This window comes from Haliotis rufescens, unplaced genomic scaffold (assembly GCF_023055435.1).
Source record: "Haliotis rufescens isolate VD_foot unplaced genomic scaffold, xgHalRufe1.0.p SCAF_10, whole genome shotgun sequence".
In the NCBI taxonomy this organism is placed as follows: domain Eukaryota; kingdom Metazoa; phylum Mollusca; class Gastropoda; order Lepetellida; family Haliotidae; genus Haliotis; species Haliotis rufescens.
Window position 1 is genome coordinate 45,613,097 of NW_025963780.1, and position 24,395 is coordinate 45,637,491.

At 41.8% G+C, this 24,395-nt stretch overlaps 1 protein-coding gene across 1 annotated transcript in view; it reads left to right on the top strand.

Annotated features, from left to right (window-relative positions):
• LOC124128448 overlaps nt 1-24,395 on the top strand; it is a 102,494-nt gene that overhangs the window by 35,729 nt on the left and 42,370 nt on the right. Inside the window, exons 3-4 of the mRNA XM_048391362.1 lie at nt 21,759-21,827; nt 23,125-23,213. Coding sequence (XP_048247319.1) covers nt 21,759-21,827; nt 23,125-23,213 — 158 coding nt within the window. The remainder of the gene's footprint in view (nt 1-21,758; nt 21,828-23,124; nt 23,214-24,395) is intronic.

Below are 24,395 nucleotides of genomic sequence, written 5' to 3' on the forward strand. Positions count from 1 at the left end.
TCTATCTGTGTACTTGAAGGTGGAGACATACATCTACACTATCTGTGTACTTGAAGGTGGAGACATACAGATACACTATCTGTGTACGTGAAGGTGGAGACATACATCTACTCTATCTGTGTACTTGAAGGTGGAGACATACATCTACTTTGTGTACTTGAAGGTGGAGACATGCATCTAATCTATCTGTGTACTTGAAGGTGGAGACATACATCTACTCTATCTGTGTACTTGAAGGTGGAGACAAACATCTACTCTATCTGTGTACTTGAAGGTGGAGACATACATCCGCTCTATCTGTGTACTTGAAGTTGGAGACATGCACCTGCTCTATCTGTGTACTTGAAGGTGGAGACATGCATCTAATCTATCTGTGTACTTGAAGGTGGAGACATACATCTACTCTATCTGTGTACTTGAAGGTGGAGACATACATCCGCTCTATCTGTGTACTTGAACTTGGAGACATGCATCTAATCTATCTGTGTACTTGAAGGTGGAGACATGCATCTAATCTATCTGTGTTCTTGAAGGTGGAGACATGCATCTAATCTATCTGTGTACTTGAAGGTGGAGACATGCATCTAATCTATCTGTGTACTTGAAGGTGGAGACATGCTTCTACTCTATCTGTGTACTTGAAGGTGGAGACATGCATCTACTCTATCTCGGTACTTGGAAGTGGAGACATGCATCTACTCTATCTCGGTACTTGAAGTTGGAGACATGCAGCTAATCTATCTGTGTACTTGAAGGTGGAGACATACATCTACTCTATCTGTGTACTTGAAGGTTGAGACATGCATCTACTCTATCTGTGTACTTGAAAGTGGAGACATACATCTACTCTATCTGTGTACTTGAAGGTGGAGACATGCATCTACTCTATCTGTGTACTTGAAGGTGGATACATGCATCTACTCTATCTGTGTACTTGAAGGTGGAGGCATGCATCTACTCTGTCTGTGTACTTGAAGGTGGAGACATACATCTATTCTATCTGTGTACTTGAAGGTGGAGACATGCATCTACTCTATCTGTGTACTTGAAGGTGGAGACATGCATCTACTCTATCTGTGTACTTGAAGGTGGAGACATACACCTACTCTATCTCGGTACTTGAAGGTGGAGGCATGCATCTAATCTATCTGTGTACTTGAAGGTGGAGACATGCATCTACTCTATCTGTGTACTTGAAGGTGGAGACATACATCTACTCTATCTGTGTACTTGAAGGTGGAGACATGCATCTACTCTATCTGTGTACTTGAAGGTGGAGACATGCATCTGCTCTATCTGTTTACGTGAAGGTGGAGACATACATCTACTCTATCTTTGTACTTCAAGGTGGAGACATGCATCTACTCTATCTTTGTACTTGAAAGTGGAGACATGCATCTACTATATCTGTGTAGTTGAAGGTGGAGACATACATCTACTCTAAACGTGTACTTGAAAGTGGAGACATACATCTACTCTATCTGTTTACGTGAAGGTGGAGACATACATCTACTCTATCTTTGTACTTGAAGGTGGAGAGATGCATCTACTCTATCTGTGTACTTGAAGGTGGAGACATACATCTACTCTATCTTTGTACTTCGAGGTGGAGACATGCATCTACTCTATCTGTGTACTTGAAGGTGGAGACATACATCTACTCTATCTGTGTACTTGAAGGTGGAGACATACATCTACTCTATCTGTTTAAGTGAAGGTGGAGACATGCATCTACTCTATCTGTGTACTTGAAGGTGGAGACATGCATCTGCTCTATCTGTGTACTTGAAGGTGGAGACATACATCTACTCTATCTCGGTACTTGAAGGTGGAGACATGCATCTAATCTATCTGTGTACTTGAAGGTGGAGACATGCATCTACTCTATCTGTGTACTTGAAGGTGGAGACATGCATCTACTCTATCTGTGTACTTGAAGGTGGAGACATGCATCTGCTCTATATGTGTACTTGAAGGTGGAGACATACATCTACTCTATCTGTGTACGTGAAGGTGGAGACATACACCTACTCTATCTTTGTACTTCAAGGTGGAGACATGCATCTACTCTATCTGTGTACTTGAAGGTGGAGACCTACATCTACTCTATCTTTGTACTTCGAGGTGGAGACATGCATCTAATCTATCTGTGTACTTGAAGGTGGAGACATGCATCTACTCTATCTGTGTACTTGAAAGTGGAGGCATGCATCTACTCTGTCTGTGTACTTGAAGGTGGAGACATACTTCTACTCTATCTGTGTACTTGAAGGTGGAGACATGCATCTGCTCTATCTGTGTACTTGAAGGTGGAGACATACATCTACTCTATCTTTGTACTTGAAAGTGGAGACATGCATCTACTCTATCTGTGTTGTTGAAGGTGGAGACATACATCTACTCTAAATGTGTACTTGAAAGTGGAGACATCCATCTACTCTATCTGTGTAGTTAAAGGTGGAGACATGCATCTACTCTATCTGTGTACTTGAAGGTGGAGACATACATCTACTCTATCTGTGTACTTGAAGGTGGAGACATACATCTGCTCTATCTGTGTACTTGAAGGTGGAGACATACATCTACTCTATCTGTGTACGTAAAGGTGGAGACATACATCTACCCTATCTGTGTACCTGAAGGTGGAGACATCCATCTACTCTATCTTTGTACTTCAAGGTGGAGACATGCATCTACTCTTTCTGTGTACTTGAAGGTGGAGACATGCATCTACTCTATCTGTGTACTTGAAGGTGGAGACATACATCTACTCTTTCTGTGTACTTGAAGGTGGAGACATACATCTACTTTGTGTACTTGAAGGTGGAGACATGCATCTACTCTATCTGTGTACTTGAAGATGGAGACATGCACCTGCTCTATCTGTGTACTTGAAGGTGGAGACATACATCTAATCTATCTGTGTACTTGAAGGTGGAGACATACATCTACACTATCTGTGTACTTGAAGGTGGAGACATACAGATACACTATCTGTGTACGTGAAGGTGGAGACATACATCTACTCTATCTGTGTACTTGAAGGTGGAGACATACATCTACTTTGTGTACTTGAAGGTGGAGACATGCATCTAATCTATCTGTGTACTTGAAGGTGGAGACATACATCTACTCTATCTGTGTACTTGAAGGTGGAGACAAACATCTACTCTATCTGTGTACTTGAAGGTGGAGACATACATCCGCTCTATCTGTGTACTTGAAGTTGGAGACATGCACCTGCTCTATCTGTGTACTTGAAGGTGGAGACATGCATCTAATCTATCTGTGTACTTGAAGGTGGAGACATACATCTACTCTATCTGTGTACTTGAAGGTGGAGACATACATCCGCTCTATCTGTGTACTTGAACTTGGAGACATGCATCTAATCTATCTGTGTACTTGAAGGTGGAGACATGCATCTAATCTATCTGTGTTCTTGAAGGTGGAGACATGCATCTAATCTATCTGTGTACTTGAAGGTGGAGACATGCATCTAATCTATCTGTGTACTTGAAGGTGGAGACATGCTTCTACTCTATCTGTGTACTTGAAGGTGGAGACATGCATCTACTCTATCTCGGTACTTGGAAGTGGAGACATGCATCTACTCTATCTCGGTACTTGAAGTTGGACACATGCAGCTAATCTATCTGTGTACTTGAAGGTGGAGACATACATCTACTCTATCTGTGTACTTGAAGGTTGAGACATGCATCTACTCTATCTGTGTACTTGAAAGTGGAGACATACATCTACTCTATCTGTGTACTTGAAGGTTGAGACATGCATCTACTCTATCTGTGTACTTGAAGGTGGATACATGCATCTACTCTATCTGTGTACTTGAAGGTGGAGGCATGCATCTACTCTGTCTGTGTACTTGAAGGTGGAGACATACATCTATTCTATCTGTGTACTTGAAGGTGGAGACATGCATCTACTCTATCTGTGTACTTGAAGGTGGAGACATGCATCTACTCTATCTGTGTACTTGAAGGTGGAGACATACACCTACTCTATCTCGGTACTTGAAGGTGGAGGCATGCATCTAATCTATCTGTGTACTTGAAGGTGGAGACATGCATCTACTCTATCTGTGTACTTGAAGGTGGAGACATACATCTACTCTATCTGTGTACTTGAAGGTGGAGACATGCATCTACTCTATCTGTGTACTTGAAGGTGGAGACATGCATCTGCTCTATCTGTTTACTTGAAGGTGGAGACATACATCTACTCTATCTGTTTACGTGAAGGTGGAGACATACATCTACTCTATCTTTGTACTTCAAGGTGGAGACATGCATCTACTCTATCTTTGTACTTGAAAGTGGAGACATGCATCTACTATATCTGTGTAGTTGAAGGTGGAGACATACATCTACTCTAAACGTGTACTTGAAAGTGGAGACATACATCTACTCTATCTGTTTACGTGAAGGTGGAGACATACATCTACTCTATCTTTGTACTTGAAGGTGGAGAGATGCATCTACTCTATCTGTGTACTTGAAGGTGGAGACCAACATCTACTCTATCTTTGTACTTCGAGGTGGAGACATGCATCTACTCTATCTGTGTACTTGAAGGTGGAGACATACATCTACTCTATCTGTGTACTTGAAGGTGGAGACATACATCTACTCTATCTCTTTAAGTGAAGGTGGAGACATGCATCTACTCTATCTGTGTACTTGAAGGTGGAGACATGCATCTGCTCTATCTGTGTACTTGAAGGTGGAGACATACATCTACTCTATCTCGGTACTTGAAGGTGGAGACATGCATCTAATCTATCTGTGTACTTGAAGGTGGAGACATGCATCTACTCTATCTGTGTACTTGAAGGTGGAGACATGCATCTACTCTATCTGTGTACTTGAAGGTGGAGACATGCATCTGCTCTATATGTGTACTTGAAGGTGGAGACATACATCTACTCTATCTGTGTACGTGAAGGTGGAGACATACACCTACTCTATCTTTGTACTTCAAGGTGGAGACATGCATCTACTCTATCTGTGTACTTGAAGGTGGAGACCTACATCTACTCTATCTTTGTACTTCGAGGTGGAGACATGCATCTAATCTATCTGTGTACTTGAAGGTGGAGACATGCATCTACTCTATCTGTGTACTTGAAAGTGGAGGCATGCATCTACTCTGTCTGTGTACTTGAAGGTGGAGACATACTTCTATTCTATCTGTGTACTTGAAGGTGGAGACATGCATCTACTCTATCTGTGTACTTGAAGGTGGAGACATGCATCTACTCTATCTGTGTACTTGAAGGTGGAGGCATGCATCTACTCTGTCTGTGTACTTGAAGGTGGAGACATACATCTACTCTATCTTTGTACTTCGAGGTGGAGACATGCATCTACTCTATCTGTGTACTTGAAGGTGGAGACATGCATCTGCTCTATCTGTGTACTTGAAAGTGGAGAGATACATCTACTCTATCTGTGTACTTCGAGGTGGAGACATGCATCTACTCTGTCTGTGTACTTGAAGGTGGAGACCAACATCTACTCTATCTTTGTACTTCGAGGTGGAGACATGCATCTACTCTATCTGTGTACTTGAAGGTGGAGACATGCATCTACTCTATCTGTGTACTTGAAGGTGGAGGCATGCATCTACTCTGTCTGTGTACTTGAAGGTGGAGACCAACATCTACTCTATCTTTGTACTTCGAGGTGGAGACATGCATCTACTCTATCTGTGTACTTGAAGGTGGAGACATGCATCTACTCTATCTGTGTACTTGAAGGTGGAGGCATGCATCTACTCTGTCTGTGTACTTGAAGGTGGAGACCAACATCTACTCTATCTTTGTACTTCGAGGTGGAGACATGCATCTACTCTATCTGTGTACTTGAAGGTGGAGACATGCATCTACTCTATCTGTGTACTTGAAGGTGGAGGCATGCATCTACTCTGTCTGTGTACTTGAAGGTGGAGACATACATCTACTCTATCTTTGTACTTGAAGGTGGAGACATGCATCTACTCTATCTCTGTACTTGGAAGTGGAGACATGCATCTACTCTATCACGGTACTTGAAGTTGGAGAGATGCATCTAATCTATCTGTGTACTTGAAGGTGGAGACATGCATCTACTCTATCTGTGTACTTGAAAGTGGAGACATACATCTACTCTATCTGTGTACTTGAAGGTGGAGACATCCATCTACTCTATCTGTGTACTTGAAGGTGGATACATGCATCTACTCTATCTGTGTACTTGAAGGTGGAGGCATGCATCTACTCTATCTGTGTACTTGAAGGTGGAGACATGCATCTACTCTATCTGTGTACTTGAAGGTGGAGACATACATCTACTCTATCTCGGTACTTGAAGGTGGAGACATGCATCTAATCTATCTGTGTACTTGAAGGTGGAGACATGCATCTACTCTATCTGTGTACTTGAAGGTGGAGACATACATCTACTCTATCTGTGTACTTGAAGGTGGAGACATGCATCTACTCTATCTGTGTACTTGAAGGTGGAGACATGCATCTGCTCTATATGTGTACTTGAAGGTGGAGACATACATCTACTCTATCTGTTTAAGTGAAGGTGGAGACATACATCTACTCTATCTTTGTACTTCAAGGTGGAGACATGCATCTACTCTATCTGTGTACGTGAAGGTGGAGACCTACATCTACTCTGTCTTTGTACTTCGAGGTGGAGACATGCATCTACTCTATCTGTGTACTTGAAGGTGGAGAAATACATCTACTCTATCTTTGTACTTCAAGGTGGAGACATGCATCTACTCTATTAGTGTACTTGAAGGTGGAGACATACATCTACTCTATCTCTGTACTTGAAGGTGGAGACATACATCTACTCTATCTGTGTACTTGAATGTGGAGACATGCATCTACTCTATCTGTGTACTTGAAGGTGGAGACATGCATCTACACTATCTGCGTACTTGAAGGTGGAGACATACATCTACACTATCTGTGTACGTGAAGGTTGAGACATACATCTACTCCATCTGTGTACTTGAAGGTGGAGACATACATCTACTTTGTGTACTTGAAGTTGTAAACATGCATCTACTCTATCTGTGTACTTGAAGGTGGAGACATGCATCTGCTCTATCTGTGTAGTTGAAGGTGGAGACATACATCTACTCTATCTGTGTACTTGAAGGTGGAGACATACATCTACTCTATCTGTGTACTAGAAGGTGGAGACATTCATCTTCTCTATCTGTGTACTTGAAGGTGGAGACATGCATCAAATCTATCTGTGTACTTGAAGGTGGAGACATGCATCTAATCTATCTGTGTACTTGAAGGTGGAGACATGCTTCTACTCTATCTGTGGACTTGAAGGTGGAGACATGCATCTACTCTATCTCGGTACTTGGAAGTGGAGACATGCATCTACTCTATCTCGGTACTTGAAGTTGGAGACATGCATCTAATCTATCTGTGTACTTGAAGGTGGAGACATGCATCTACTCTATCTGTGTACTTGAAAGTGGAGACATACATCTACTCTATCTGTGTACTTGAAGGTGGATACATGCATCTACTCTATCTGTGTACTTGAAGGTGGATACATGCATCTACTCTATCTGTGTACTTGAAGGTGGAGGCATGCATCTACTCTGTCTGTGTACTTCAAGGTGGAGACATACATCTATTCTATCTGTGTACTTGAAGGTGGAGACATACATCTACTCTATCTGTGTACTTGAAGGTGGAGACATGCATCTACTCTATCTGTGTACTTGAAGGTGGAGACATACACCTACTCTATCTCGGTACTTGAAGGTGGAGACATGCATCTAATCTATCTGTGTACTTCAAGGTGGAGACATGCATCTACTCTATCTGTGTACTTGAAGGTGGAGACATACATCTACTCTATCTGTGTACTTGAAGGTGGAGACATGCATCTACTCTATCTGTGTACTTGAAGGTGGAGACATGCATCTGCTCTATATGTGTACTTGAAGGTGGAGACATACATCTACTCTATCTGTTTACGTGAAGGTGGAGACATACATCTACTCTATCTTTGTACTTCAAGGTGGAGACATGCATCTACTCTATCTGTGTACGTGAAGGTGGAGACCTACATCTACTCTATCTTTGTACTTCGAGGTGGAGACATGCATCTGCTCTATCTGTGTACTTGAAAGTGGAGACATACATCTACTCTATCTGTGTACTTGAAGGTGGATACATGCATCTACTCTATCTGTGTACTTGAAGGTGGATACATGCATCTACTCTATCTGTGTACTTGAAGGTGGAGGCATGCATCTACTCTGTCTGTGTACTTCAAGGTGGAGACATACATCTACTCTATCTGTGTACTTGAAGGTGGATACATGCATGTACTCTATCTGTGTACTTGAAGGTTGAGGCATGCATCTACTCTGTCTGTGTACCTGAAGGTGGAGACATACATCTATTCTATCTGTGTACTTGAAGGTGGAGACATGCATCTACTCTATCTGTGTACTTGAAGGTGGAGACATGCATCTACTCTATCTGTGTACTTGAAGGTGGAGATATGCATCTACACTAACTGTGTACTTGAAGGTGGAGACCAACATCTACTCTATCTCTGTACTTGAAGGTGGAGACATGCATCTACTCTATCTGTGTACTTGAAGGTGGAGACATGCATCTACTCTATCTGTGTACTTGAAGGTGGAGACATACATGTACTCTATCTGTGTACTTGAAGGTGGAGATATGCATCTACACTAACTGTGTACTTGAAGGTGGAGACATGCATCTACTCTATCTCTGTACTTGAAGGTGGAGACCTACATCTACTCTATCTTTGTACTTCGAGGTGGAGACATGCATCTAATCTATCTGTGTACTTGAAGGTGGAGACATGCATCTACTCTATCTGTGTACTTGAAAGTGGAGACATACATCTACTCTATCTGTGTACTTGAAGGTGGATACAGGCATCTACTCTATCTGTGTACTTGAAGGTGGATACATGCATCTACTCTATCTGTGTACTTGAAGGTGGAGGCATGCATCTACTCTGTCTGTGTACTTGAAGGTGGAGACATACTTCTATTCTATCTGTGTACTTGAAGGTGGAGACACGCATCTACTCTATCTGTGTACTTGAAGGTGGAGACATGCATCTACTCTATCTGTGTACTTGAAGGTGGAGGCATGCATCTACTCTGTCTGTGTACTTGAAGGTGGAGACATACATCTACTCTATCTTTGTACTTCGAGGTGGAGACATGCATCTACTCTATCTGTGTACTTGAAGGTGGAGACATGCATCTGCTCTATCTGTGTACTTGAAGGTGGAGAGATACATCTACTCTATCTGTGTACTTCGAGGTGGAGACATGCATCTACTCTGTCTGTGTACTTGAAGGTGGAGACCAACATCTTCTCTATCTTTGTACTTCGAGGTGGAGACATGCATCTACTCTATCTGTGTACTTGAAGGTGGAGACATGCATCTACTCTATCTGTGTACTTGAAGGTGGAGGCATGCATCTACTCTGTCTGTGTACTTGAAGGTGGAGACCAACATCTACTCTATCTTTGTACTTCGAGGTGGAGACATGCATCTACTCTATCTGTGTACTTGAAGGTGGAGACATGCATCTACTCTATCTGTGTACTTGAAGGTGGAGGCATGCATCTACTCTGTCTGTGTACTTGAAGGTGGAGACCAACATCTACTCTATCTTTGTACTTCGAGGTGGAGACATGCATCTACTCTATCTGTGTACTTGAAGGTGGAGACATGCATGTACTCTATCTGTGTACTTGAAGGTGGAGACATGCATGTACTCTATCTGTGTACTTGAAGGTGGAGACATGCATGTACTCTATCTGTGTACTTGAAGGTGGAGGCATGCATCTACTCTGTCTGTGTACTTGAAGGTGGAGACATACATCTACTCTATCTTTGTACTTCGAGGTGGAGACATGCATCTACTCTATCTGTGTACTTGAAGGTGGATACATGCATCTACTCTATCTCGGTACTTGGAAGTGGAGACATGCATCTACTCTATCACGGTACTTGAAGTTGGAGTGATGCATCTAATCTATCTGTGTACTTGAAGGTGGAGACATGCATCTACTCTATCTGTGTACTTGAAAGTGGAGACATACATCTACTCTATCTGTGTACTTGAAGGTGGAGACATCCATCTACTCTATCTGTGTACTTGAAGGTGGATACATGCATCTACTCTATCTGTGTACTTGAAGGTGGAGGCATGCATCTCCTCTATCTGTGTACTTGAAGGTGGAGACATGCATCTGCTCTATCTGTGTACTTGAAGGTGGAGACATACATCTACTCTATCTCGGTACTTGAAGGTGGAGACATGCATCTAATCTATCTGTGTACTTGAAGGTGGAGACATGCATCTACTCTATCTGTGTACTTGAAGGTGGAGACATACATCTACTCTATCTGTGTACTTGAAGGTGGAGACATGCATCTACTCTATCTGTGTACTTGAAGGTGGAGACATGCATCTGCTCTATATGTGTACTTGAAGGTGGAGACATACATCTACTCTATCTGTTTAAGTGAAGGTGGAGACATACATCTACTCTATCTTTGTACTTCAAGGTGGAGACATGCATCTACTCTATCTGTGTACGTGAAGGTGGAGACCTACATCTACTCTGTCTTTGTACTTCGAGGTGGAGACATGCATCTACTCTATCTGTGTACTTGAAGGTGGAGAAATACATCTACTCTATCTTTGTACTTCAAGGTGGAGACATGCATCTACTCTATTAGTGTACTTGAAGGTGGAGACATACATCTACTCTATCTGTGTACTTGAAGGTGGAGACATACATCTACTTTGTGTACTTGAAGTTGTAAACATGCATCTACTCTATCTGTGTACTTGAAGGTGGAGACATGCATCTACTCTATCTGTGTAGTTGAAGGTGGAGACATACATCTACTCTATCTGTGTACTTGAAGGTGGAGACATACATCTACTCTATCTGTGTACTAGAAGGTGGAGACATGCATCTTCTCTATCTGTGTACTTGAAGGTGGAGACATGCATCTAATCTATCTGTGTACTTGAAGGTGGAGACATGCATCTAATCTATCTGTGTACTTGAAGGTGGAGACATGCTTCTACTCTATCTGTGGACTTGAAGGTGGAGACATGCATCTACTCTATCTCGGTACTTGGAAGTGGAGACATGCATCTACTCTATCTCGGTACTTGAAGTTGGAGACATGCATCTAATCTATCTGTGTACTTGAAGGTGGAGACATGCATCTACTCTATCTGTGTACTTGAAAGTGGAGACATACATCTACTCTATCTGTGTACTTGAAGGTGGATACATCCATCTACTCTATCTGTGTACTTGAAGGTGGATACATGCATCTACTCTATCTGTGTACTTGAAGGTGGAGGCATGCATCTACTCTGTCTGTGTACTTGAAGGTGGAGACATACATCTATTCTATCTGTGTACTTGAAGGTGGAGACATACATCTACTCTATCTGTGTACTTGAAGGTGGAGACATGCATCTACTCTATCTGTGTACTTGAAGGTGGAGACATACACCTACTCTATCTCGGTACTTGAAGGTGGAGACATGCATCTAATCTATCTGTGTACTTCAAGGTGGAGACATGCATCTACTCTATCTGTGTACTTGAAGGTGGAGACATACATCTACTCTATCTGTGTACTTGAAGGTGGAGACATGCATCTACTCTATCTGTGTACTTGAAGGTGGAGACATGCATCTGCTCTATATGTGTACTTGAAGGTGGAGACATACATCTACTCTATCTGTGTACTTGAAGGTGGAGACATACATCTACTCTATCTTTGTACTTCAAGGTGGAGACATGCATCTACTCTATCTGTGTACGTGAAGGTGGAGACCTACATCTACTCTATCTTTGTACTTCGAGGTGGAGACATGCATCTACTCTATCTGTGTACTTGAAGGTGGATACATGCATCTACTCTATCTGTGTACTTGAAGGTGGATACATGCATCTACTCTATCTGTGTACTTGAAGGTGGAGGCATGCATCTACTCTGTCTGTGTACTTCAAGGTGGAGACATACATCTACTATATCTGTGTACTTGAAGGTGGATACATGCATGTACTCTATCTGTGTACTTGAAGGTTGAGGCATGCATCTACTCTGTCTGTGTACCTGAAGGTGGAGACATACATCTATTCTATCTGTGTACTTGAAGGTGGATACATGCATCTACTCTATCTGTGTACTTGAAGGTGGATACATGCATCTACTCTATCTGTGTACTTGAAGGTGGAGGCATGCATCTACTCTGTCTGTGTACTTCAAGGTGGAGACATACATCTACTATATCTGTGTACTTGAAGGTGGATACATGCATGTACTCTATCTGTGTACTTGAAGGTTGAGGCATGCATCTACTCTGTCTGTGTACCTGAAGGTGGAGACATACATCTATTCTATCTGTGTACTTGAAGGTGGAGACATGCATCTACTCTATCTGTGTACTTGAAGGTGGAGACATGCATCTACTCTATCTGTGTACTTGAAGGTGGAGATATGCATCTACACTAACTGTGTACTTGAAGGTGGAGACATGCATCTACTCTATCTCTGTACTTGAAGGTGGAGACATGCATCTACTCTATCTGTGTACTTGAAGGTAGAGACATACATCTACTCTATCTGTGTACTTGAAGGTGGAGATATGCATCTACACTAACTGTGTACTTGAAGGTGGAGAGATGCATCTACTCTATCTCTGTACTTGAAGGTGGAGACATGCATCTACTCTATCTGTGTACTTGAAGGTAGAGACATACATCTACTCTATCTGTGTACTTGAAGGTGGAGATATGCAACTACAATAACTGTGTACTTCAAGGTGGAGACATGCATCTCCTCTATCTGTGTACTTGAAGGTGGAGACATGCATCTACACTATCTGTGTACTTTGAGGTGGAGACTTGCATCTACTCTCTATGTGTACTTGAAGGTGGAGAGATACATCTACTGCATCTGTGTACTTGAAGGTGGAGACATGCAACTACTCTATCTGTGTACTTGAAGGTGGAGACATACATCTACTCTATCTCTGTACTTGAAGGTGGAGACATGCATCTACTCTATCTGTGTACTTGAAGGTGGAGACATGCATCTGTTCTATCTCTGTACTTGAAGGTGGAGACATACATCTACTCTATCTGTGTACTTGAAGCTGGAGATATGCATCTAAACTGACTGTGTACATGAAGGTGGAGACATGCATCTACTCTCTCTCTGTACTTGAAGGTGGAGACATGCATCTACTCTATCTGTGTACTTGAAGGTGGAGACATACATCTACTCTATCTGTGTACTTGAAGGTGGAGACATGCATCTACTCTATCTGTGTACTTGAAGGTGGAGACATACATCTACTCTATCTGTGTACTTGAAGGTGGAGAAATGCATCTACTCTATCTGTGTACTTGAAGGTGGAGACATACATCTACTCTATCTGTGTACTTGAAGGTGGAGAAATGCATCTCCTCTATCTGTGTACTTGAAGGGGGAGACATACATCTACTCTATCTGTGTACTTGAAAGTGGAGACATGCATCCACTCTATCTGTGTACTTGAAGGTGGAGACATACATCTACCCTATCTGTGTTCTTGAAGGTGGAGAAATGCATTTACACTATTTCTGTACTTGAAGTTGGAGACATACATCTGCTCTATCTGTGTACTTGATGGTGCTGACATGCATCTATTCTATCTGTGTACTTGAAGGTGGAGACATGCATCTGCTCTATCTGTGTACTTGAAGGTGGAGACATATACCTACTCTATCTCTGTACTTGAAGGTGGAGACATGCATCTACTCTATCTCTTTACTTGAAGGTGGAGACATACATGTGCTCTATCTGAGTACTTGAAGGTGGAGATATGCATCTACACTAACTGTGTACTTGAAGGTGGAGACATGCATCTACTCTCTCTGTGTACTTGAAGATGGAGACATGCATCTACTCTATCTGTGTACTTGAAGGTGGAGACATATATCTACTCTATCTGTGTACTTGAAGGTGGAGAAATGCATCTACTCTATCTGTGTACTTGAAGGTGGAGACATGCATCTACTCTATCTGTGTACTTGAAGGTGGAGACATGCATCTCCTCTATCTGTGTACTTGAAGGTGGAGACATGCATCTCCTCTATCTGTGTACTTGAAGGGGGAGACATGCATCTACACTATCTGTGTACTTGGAGGTGGAGACATGCATCTACTCTATATGTGTAATTGAAGGTGGAGAGATACATCTACTGTATCTGTGTACTTGAAGGTAGAGACATACATCTACTCTATCTGTGTACTTGAAGGTGGAGATATGCAACTACAATAACTGTGTACTTCAAGGTGGAGACATGCATCTCCTCTATCTGTGTACTTGAAGGTGGAGACATGCATCTACACTATCTGTGTACTTTGAGGTGGAGACATGCATCTACTCTCTATGTGTACTTGAAGGTGGAGAGATACATCTACTGTATCTGTGTACTTGAAGGTGGAGACATGCAACTACTCTATCTGTGTACTTGAAGGTGGAGACATACATCTACTCTATCTCTGTACTTGAAGGTGGAGACATGCATCTACTCTATCTGTGTACTTGAAGGTGGAGACATGCATCTGTTCTATCTCTGTACTTGAAGGTGGAGACATACATCTACTCTATCTGTGTACTTGAAGCTGGAGATATGCATCTAAACTGACTGTGTACATGAAGGTGGAGACATGCATGTACTCTATCTCTGTACTTGAAGGTGGAGACATGCATCTACTCTATCTGTGTACTTGAAGGTGGAGACATACATCTACTCTATCTGTGTACTTGAAGGTGGAGACATGCATCTACTCTATCTTTGTACTTGAAGGTGGAGACATACATCTACTCTATCTGTGTACTTGAAGGTGGAGAAATGCATCTACTCTATCTGTGTACTTGAAGGTGGAGACATACATCTACTCTATCTGTGTACTTGAAGGTGGAGAAATGCATCTCCTCTATCTGTGTACTTGAAGGGGGAGACATACATCTACTCTATCTGTGTACTTGAAAGTGGAGACATGCATCTACTCTATCTGTGTACTTGAAGGTGGAGACATACATCTACCCTATCTGTGTTCTTGAAGGTGGAGAAATGCATTTACACTATTTCTGTACTTGAAGTTGGAGACATACATCTGCTCTATCTGTGTACTTGATGGTGCTGACATGCATCTATTCTATCTGTGTACTTGAAGGTGGAGACATGCATCTGCTCTATCTGTGTACTTGAAGGTGGAGACATATACCTACTCTATCTCTGTACTTGAAGGTGGAGACATGCATCTACTCTATCTCTTTACTTGAAGGTGGAGACATACATGTGCTCTATCTGTGTACTTGAAGGTGGAGATATGCATCTACACTAACTGTGTACTTAAAGGTGGAGACATGCATCTACTCTCTCTGTGTACTTGAAGATGGAGACATGCATCTACTCTATCTGTGTACTTGAAGGTGGAGACATATATCTACTCTATCTGTGTACTTGAAGGTGGAGACATGCATCTACTCTATCTGTGTACTTGAAGGTGGAGACATGCATCTCCTCTATCTGTGTACTTGAAGGTGGAGACATGCATCTCCTCTATCTGTGTACTTGAAGGGGGAGACATGCATCTACACTATCTGTGTACTTGGAGGTGGAGACATGCATCTACTCTATATGTGTAATTGAAGGTGGAGAGATACATCTACTGTATCTGTGTACTTGAAGGTAGAGACATACATCTACTCTATCTGTGTACTTGAAGGTGGAGATATGCAACTACAATAACTGTGTACTTCAAGGTGGAGACATGCATCTCCTCTATCTGTGTACTTGAAGGTGGAGACATGCATCTACACTATCTGTGTACTTTGAGGTGGAGACATGCATCTACTCTCTATGTGTACTTGAAGGTGGAGAGATACATCTACTGTATCTGTGTACTTGAAGGTGGAGACATGGAACTACTCTATCTGTGTACTTGAAGGTGGAGACATACATCTACTCTATCTCTGTACTTGAAGGTGGAGACATGCATCTACTCTATCTGTGTACTTGAAGGTGGAGACATGCATCTGTTCTATCTCTGTACTTGAAGGTGGAGACATACATCTACTCTATCTGTGTACTTGAAGCTGGAGATATGCATCTAAACTGACTGTGTACATGAAGGTGGAGACATGCATCTACTCTATCTCTGTACTTGAAGGTGGAGACATGCATCTACTCTATCTGTGTACTTGAAGGTGGAGACATACATCTACTCTATCTGTGTACTTGAAGGTGGAGACATGCATCTACTCTATCTTTGTACTTGAAGGTGGAGACATACATCTACTCTATCTGTGTACTTGAAGGTGGAGAAATGCATCTACTCTATCTGTGTACTTGAAGGTGGAGACATACATCTACTCTATCTGTGTACTTGAAGGTGGAGAAATGCATCTCCTCTATCTGTGTACTTGAAGGGGGAGACATACATCTACTCTATCTGTGTACTTGAAAGTGGAGACATGCATCTACTCTATCTGTGTACTTGAAGGTGGAGACATACATCTACCCTATCTGTGTTCTTGAAGGTGGAGAAATGCATTTACACTATTTCTGTACTTGAAGTTGGAGACATACATCTGCTCTATCTGTGTACTTGATGGTGCTGACATGCATCTATTCTATCTGTGTACTTGAAGGTGGAGACATGCATCTGCTCTATCTGTGTACTTGAAGGTGGAGACATATACCTACTCTATCTCTGTACTTGAAGGTGGAGACATGCATCTACTCTATCTCTTTACTTGAAGGTGGAGACATACATCTGCTCTATCTGTGTACTTGAAGGTGGAGATATGCATCTACACTAACTGTGTACTTGAAGGTGGAGACATGCATCTACTCTCTCTGTGTTCTTGAAGATGGAGACATGCATCTACTCTATCTGTGTACTTGAAGGTGGAGACATATATCTACTCTATCTGTGTACTTGAAGGTGGAGAAATGCATCTACTCTATCTGCGTACATGAAGGTGGAGACATGCATCTACTCTATCTGTGTACTTGAAGGTGGAGACATGCATCTCCTCTATCTGTGTACTTGAAGGTGGAGACATGCATCTCCTCTATCTGTGTACTTGAAGGGGGAGACATGCATCTACACTATCTGTGTACTTGGAGGTGGAGACATGCATCTACTCTATATGTGTAATTGAAGGTGGAGAGATACATCTACTGTATCTGTGTACTTGAAGGTGGAGACATGCATCTACTCTATCTGTGTACTTGAAGGTGGAGACATACATCTACTCTATCTGTGTAGTTGAAGGTGGAGACATGCATCTACACTATTTGTGTACTTGAAGGTGGAGACATACATCTGCTCTATCTGTGTACTTGAAAGTGGAGAGATACATCTACTCTATCTCTGTACTTGAAAGTGGAGACATGCATCTACTCTATCTGTCTACTTGAAGGTGGAGACATACATCTACTCTCTCTGTGTACTTGAAGGTGGAGACATGCATCTACTCTATCTGTGTACTTGAAGGTGGCGACATACATCTACTCTATCTGTGTACTTGAAAGTGGAGACATGCATCTACTCTATCTGTGTACTTGAAGGTAGAGACATACATCTACTCTATCTGTGTACTTGAAGCTGGAGATATGCATCTAAACTAACTGTGTACATGAAGGTGGAGACATGCATCTACTCTATCTCTGTACTTGAAGGTGGAGACATGCATCTACTCTATCTGTGTACTTGAAGGTGGAGACATACATCTACTCTATCTGTGTACTTGAAGGTGGAGATATGCATCTACACTAACTGTGAACTTTAAGATGGAGACATGCATCTTCTCTATCTGTGTACTTGAAGGTGGAGACATGCATCTACTCTATCTGTGTACTTGAAGGTGGAGACATGCATCTACTCTATCTGTGTACTTGAAGGTGGAGGCATACATCTACTATATCTGTGTACTTGAAGGTGGAGAAATGCATCTACTCTATCTGTGTACTTGAAGGTGGAGACATACATCTACTCTATCTGTGTACTTGAAGGTGGAGAAATGCATCTCCTCTATCTGTGTACTTGAAGGGGGAGACATACATCTACTCTATCTGTGTACTTGAAAGTGGAGACATGCATCTACTCTATCTGTGTACTTGAAGGTGGAGACATACATCTACCCTATCTGTGTACTTGAAGGTGGAGAAATGCATTTACACTATTTCTGTACTTGAAGTTGGAGACATACATCTGCTCTATCTGTGTACTTGATGGTGCTGACATGCATCTATTCTATCTGTGTACTTGAAGGTGGAGACATGCATCTGCTCTATCTGTGTACTTGAAGGTGGAGACATATATCTACTCTATCTCTGTACTTGAAGGTGGAGACATGCATCTACTCTATCTCTTTACTTGAAGGTGGAGACATACATGTGCTCTATCTGTGTACTTGAAGGTGGAGATATGCATCTACACTAACTGTGTACTTGAAGATGGAGACATGCATCTACTCTATCTGTGTACTTGAAGGTGGAGACATACATCTACCCTATCTGTTTACTTGAAGGTGGAGAAATGCATTTACACTATTTCTGTACTTGAAGTTGGAGACATACATCTGCTCTATCTGTGTACTTGATGGTGCTGACATGCATCTATTCTATCTGTGTACTTGAAGGTGGAGACATGCATCTGCTCTATCTGTGTACTTGAAGGTGGAGACATATATCTACTCTATCTCTGTACTTGAAGGTGGAGACATGCATCTACTCTATTTCTTTACTTGAAGGTGGAGACATACATGTGCTCTATCTGTGTACTTGAAGGTGGAGACATGCATCTACTCTCTCTGTGTACTTGAAGATGGAGACATGCATCTACTCTATCTGTGTACTTGAAGGTGGAGACATACATCTACTCTATCTCTGTACTTGAAGGTGGAGACATGCATCTACTCTATCTCTTTACTTGAAGGTGGAGACATACATGTGCTCTATCTGTGTACTTGAAGGTGGAGATATGCATCTACACTAACTGTGTACTTGAAGATGGAGACATGCATCTACTCTATCTGTGTACTTGAAGGTGGAGACATACATCTACCCTATCTGTGTACTTGAAGGTGGAGAAATGCATTTACACTATTTCTGTACTTGAAGTTGGAGACATACATCTGCTCTATCTGTGTACTTGATGGTGCTGACATGCATCTATTCTATCTGTGTACTTGAAGGTGGAGACATGCATCTGCTCTATCTGTGTACTTGAAGGTGGAGACATATATCTACTCTATCTCTGTACTTGAAGGTGGAGACATGCATCTACTCTATCTCTTTACTTGAAGGTGGAGACATACATGTGCTCTATCTGTGTACTTGAAGGTGGAGACATGCATCTACTCTCTCTGTGTACTTGAAGATGGAGACATGCATCTACTCTATCTGTGTACTTGAAGGTGGAGACATACATCTACTCTATCTGTGTACTTGAAGGTGGAGAAATGCATCTACTCTATCTGTGTACTTGAAGGTGGAGACATGCATCTACTCTATCTGTGTACTTGAAGGTGGAGACATGCATCTCCTCTATCTGTGTACTTGAAGGTGGAGACATGCATCTCCTCTATCTGTGTACTTGAAGGGGGAGACATGCATCTACACTATCTGTGTACTTGGAGGTGGAGACATGCATCTACTCTATATGTGTACTTGAAGGTGGAGAGATACATCTACTGTATCTGTGTACTTGAAGGTGGAGACATACATCTGCTCTATCTGTGTACTTGAAAGTGGAGAGATACATCTACTCTATCTCTTTACTTGAAAGTGGAGACATGCATCTACTCTATCTGTGTACTTGAAGGTGGAGACATACATCTATTCTATCTGTGTACTTGAAGGTGGAGACATACATCTACTCTATCTGTGTACTTGAAGGTGGAGACATACATCTATTCCATCTGTGTACTTGAAGGTGGAGACATACATCTACTCTATCTGTGTACTTGAAGGTGGAGACATGCATCTACACTATCTGTGTACTTGGAAGTGGAGACATGCATCTACACTATCTGTGTACTTGGAAGTGGAGACATGCATCTACTCTATACGTGTACTTGAAGGTGGAGACATGCATCTACTCTAACTGTGTACTTGAAGGTGGAGACATACATCTATTCTATCTGTGTACTTGAAGGTGGAGACATACATCTACTCTATCTGTGTACTTGAAGGTGGAGACATGCATCTACACTATCTGTGTACTTGGAAGTGGAGACATGCATCTACTCTATACGTGTACTTGAAGGTGGAGACATACATCTACTCTATCTGTGTACTTGAAGGTGGAGACATGCATCTACTCTATCTGTGTACTTGAAGGTGGCGACATACATCTACTCTATCTGTGTACTTGAAGGTGGAGACATGCATCTACTCTATCTGTGTACTTGAAGGTGGAGACATACATCTACTCTATCTGTGTACTTGAAGGTGGAGACATGCATCTACACTATCTGTGTACTTGACGGTGGAGACATGCATCTACTCTATCTGTTTACTTAAAGGTGGAGACATACATCTACTCTATCTGTGTACTTGAAGGTGGAGACATGCATCTACACTATCTGTGTACTTCAAGGTGGAGACATGCATCTACTCTATCTGTGTACTTGAAAGTGGAGACATACATCTACTCTATCTGTGTACTTGAAGGTGGAGACATGCATCTACACTATCTCTGTACTTGAAGGTGGAGACAAGCATCTACTCTATCTGTGTACTTGAAGGTGGAGACATGCATCTACTCTATCTGTGTACTTGAAGGTGGAGACATACATCTGCTCTATCTGTGTACTTGAAGGTGGAGACATGTATCTACTCCATCTGTGTACTTGAAGGTGGAGACATACATCTATTCTATCTGTGTACTTGAAGGTGGAGACATGCATCTACTCTATCTGTGTACTTGAAGGTGGAGACATGCATCTACTCTATCTGTGTACTTGAAGAGGATTATGCACGTCCATCTTATGATGACAGAACGAAGATTTACTTCCTTGTTGACGGAGTTTTAATATTAGCAAAACACCTCAAGTTGGTCGTCAGTATCTAACATAAATTTAATCACAGTATAAACTCCGTGATCATCATAAATTTAACAAAATACACACATTTTATCAGTTGTAATGTATTACATGATCTTTAATATTTAACCATACTTTGATTTTTTTCATTTGTTCGAAGAGTGTTTTAACCTGACTTTTGATCACGTGTGTTCTTTGATCACATATGTTCTTTGGTAAAGGTTTTCGTCATTATGGGATACACCTTTATCACCTGACACGATATATAACAGATAGGTTTTATTTGCATTACGAATAGACCCTTTGATGATATTTTATATCTGTTTCAAGGAATCAGATCATACAGTATTGATTCATAGTCTTGTTGTCTGATACAGGGTTTTGTACTTGACACTCTGCTGGCCATCCTGGTATCTGAATCTGCGGCTTCAGAGTTTGGCCGTTTAGTAATCTTAGTGTTTGTCTCAGCAGCCGAACTGATCCTATGTTGATAGTGTGGTCATCCTGCACTGGACATGTGGGTTCAAGGTAAGTAATGGCCTTATTGTCTGTTACAGGGGCTTCTGTCAGACGACCATCTGCACGACCGAGAGAGTACGTGTGTGTATCTTCAGGACATGGGTCGCGTAAGTTTCTAGTCATTATTTTGATCAAGAATATCCGTGTATACAAACATTACTGTTCACTCATCACAGGGATCGTGAAACGACGTCATGAAGAAAAGCCTCAATCCTTGAATGACAGGGTCCATTTACCACTGGCATCAAAGATACTTGTATGGCAGGTGTGTCATGGTGTATGATAGGTGTGTCACGGTGTATGAAAGGTGTGTCACGTTGTGTCACGGTGTATGATAGTTGTGTCACGGTGTATGATAATTGTGTCACGGTGTATGATAATTGTGTCACAGTGTATGATAGTTGTGTCACAGTGTATGGTAGGTGTGTCATGGATGTGACGGTGAGTCACGGTGAGTCATGGTGCATGATAGGTGTGTCACAGTGTATGATGGTTGTGTACGGTGTATGATGGTTGTGTCACAGTGGATGATAGTTGTGTCATGGTGTATGATAGTTGTGTCACGGCGTATGATAGGTGTGACAACGTGTATGATAAATGTGTCATTGTGTGTCACGGTGTGTCATGTTGTATCATAGGTCTGTCACGGTGTGTCATGGTTTATGATGGTTGTGTCACGGTGTATGATAGTTGTGTCACAGCGTATGAAAGATTTGTCATTGTGTATGATTGTTGTATCATGGTGTATGGTTGTTGTGTCACGGGATGTGATAGGTGTGTCACCGTGTATGATAGTTGTGCCACGGTGTATTTTAGTTGTGTCACAGTGTGTGATAATCGTGTCATGGTGTATGATAGTTGTGTCATTGTGTATGATAGGTGTGTCACGGTGTATGATATGTGTGTCAAGTTGTGTGAAAGTTGTGTCACAGTGTATGATAGTTGTTTCATGGTGTATGATAGTTGTGTCATGGTGTATGATAGTTGTGTTACGGTGTGTGATAGTTGTGTTACGGTGTATGATGGTTGTGTCACAGTGTATGATAGTTGTGTCACGGTGTAAGATAGTTGTGTCATTGTGTATGATAGTTGCGTCACAATGCATGATACTTCTTTCACGGTGTATGATAGTTGTGTCATGGTGTGTCATGGTGTGATAGTTTTGTCATGGTGTATGATGGTTGTGTCACAGTGTATGATAGTTGTGTCACAGTGTATGATAGTTTTGTCACGGTGTATGCTGGTTGTGTCAGGGAGTATGATAGGTGTGTCACGGCGGACGCGATCAACCGATATGTTGACGTATATATAGCATGTCATGATAGAAAGATTAATGATTCATGAACAGTCCGTGCTCTGAACAGTAATCCTTCTAACCACATCATTCTGACTCCGTGTTTGCAGGTGCTGCGCCTATAAGACTGTATGGAAGGCTGTTATAAGGACGGAACGCTACTGCTGTTCGGGCTACGAGGGCAGTCGCTGTGATCAGCGTAGGTTCACTCATACTTTACAAAAATCATTTTTATCAGAGGAAAATATTCGGTGAATATGTTGGGTATCCTGCAACAAATATTTGTGATAAAACAATTTCCCTATGAGAACCATGTAACCAAACAAATCACACTGCCTCTCTACTCGCCAAATACCCACGCGCACTTCATTCTTCTTTGTCCTTTCTTTTGAATGTTCGCTCCCCAAATCATTTCAGTTCCGCTAGACAGAAATATGGTATTATATCAGTTTGAACGGGCGCTGGGAACTCCAGGATTCCCTTCATGGGTGAATGCGTGAATGTGTGAATGCGTGAATGTGTGAATGTGTGAATGCGTGAATGAGTGGCGCCCCCAGCCGTTGTTACAAAACGCAGTCACACGTGTTACAATATAATTATTCCTGGAAGCAATCGTACGTGTTACAGAATAATTATTCCTGGAAGCAATCACACGTGTTACAATATAATTATCCCTGGAAGCAATCGCACGTGTTACAGAATAATTGTTCCGAGAAGAAATTGCATGTGTTACAATATAATTTGTCCTGGAAGCAATCGCACGTGTTACAGAATAATTGTTCCGAGAAGCAATTGCATGTGTTATAATGTAATTGTTCCTGGAAACAATGGCACGTGTTACATTATATTTGTTCTTGGAAGCATAGCACTTGTTATAATATATATTTGTTCCCGAAAACCATCGCAAGTGTTGCAATATTTTTGTTCCGGGAAGCAGTCGATTTAATTGTTGATCCGGGATCAGCTGACTGAGTCTTTGAACTGGGATGCAACATTTTCTCTTGTATTGTTGATCTAGAGAGAAGTATCTGGCTTCCCTCTACTGGTAGTCTTATGCTACAATCTTCCTGGAAACAAACACATGAGACTGTCATGCAATAACCATTGGTAGATGAATTGTCCAGATAAGTCATGGGTTGATTGATTGTCCTGATAAGCCAATGGTAGATGAATTGTCCAGATAAGCCATGGGTTGATTGATTGTCCTGATAAGCCAATGGTAGATGAATTGTCCAGATAAGCCATGGGTTGATTGATTGTCCTGATAAGTCATGTGTTGATTGATTGTCCTGATAAGCCATTGGTTGATTGATTGTCCTGATCAGCCATTGCTTGATTGATTGTTCTAAGCCTTTGTATGTATGCATGATTGTTCAGTGAG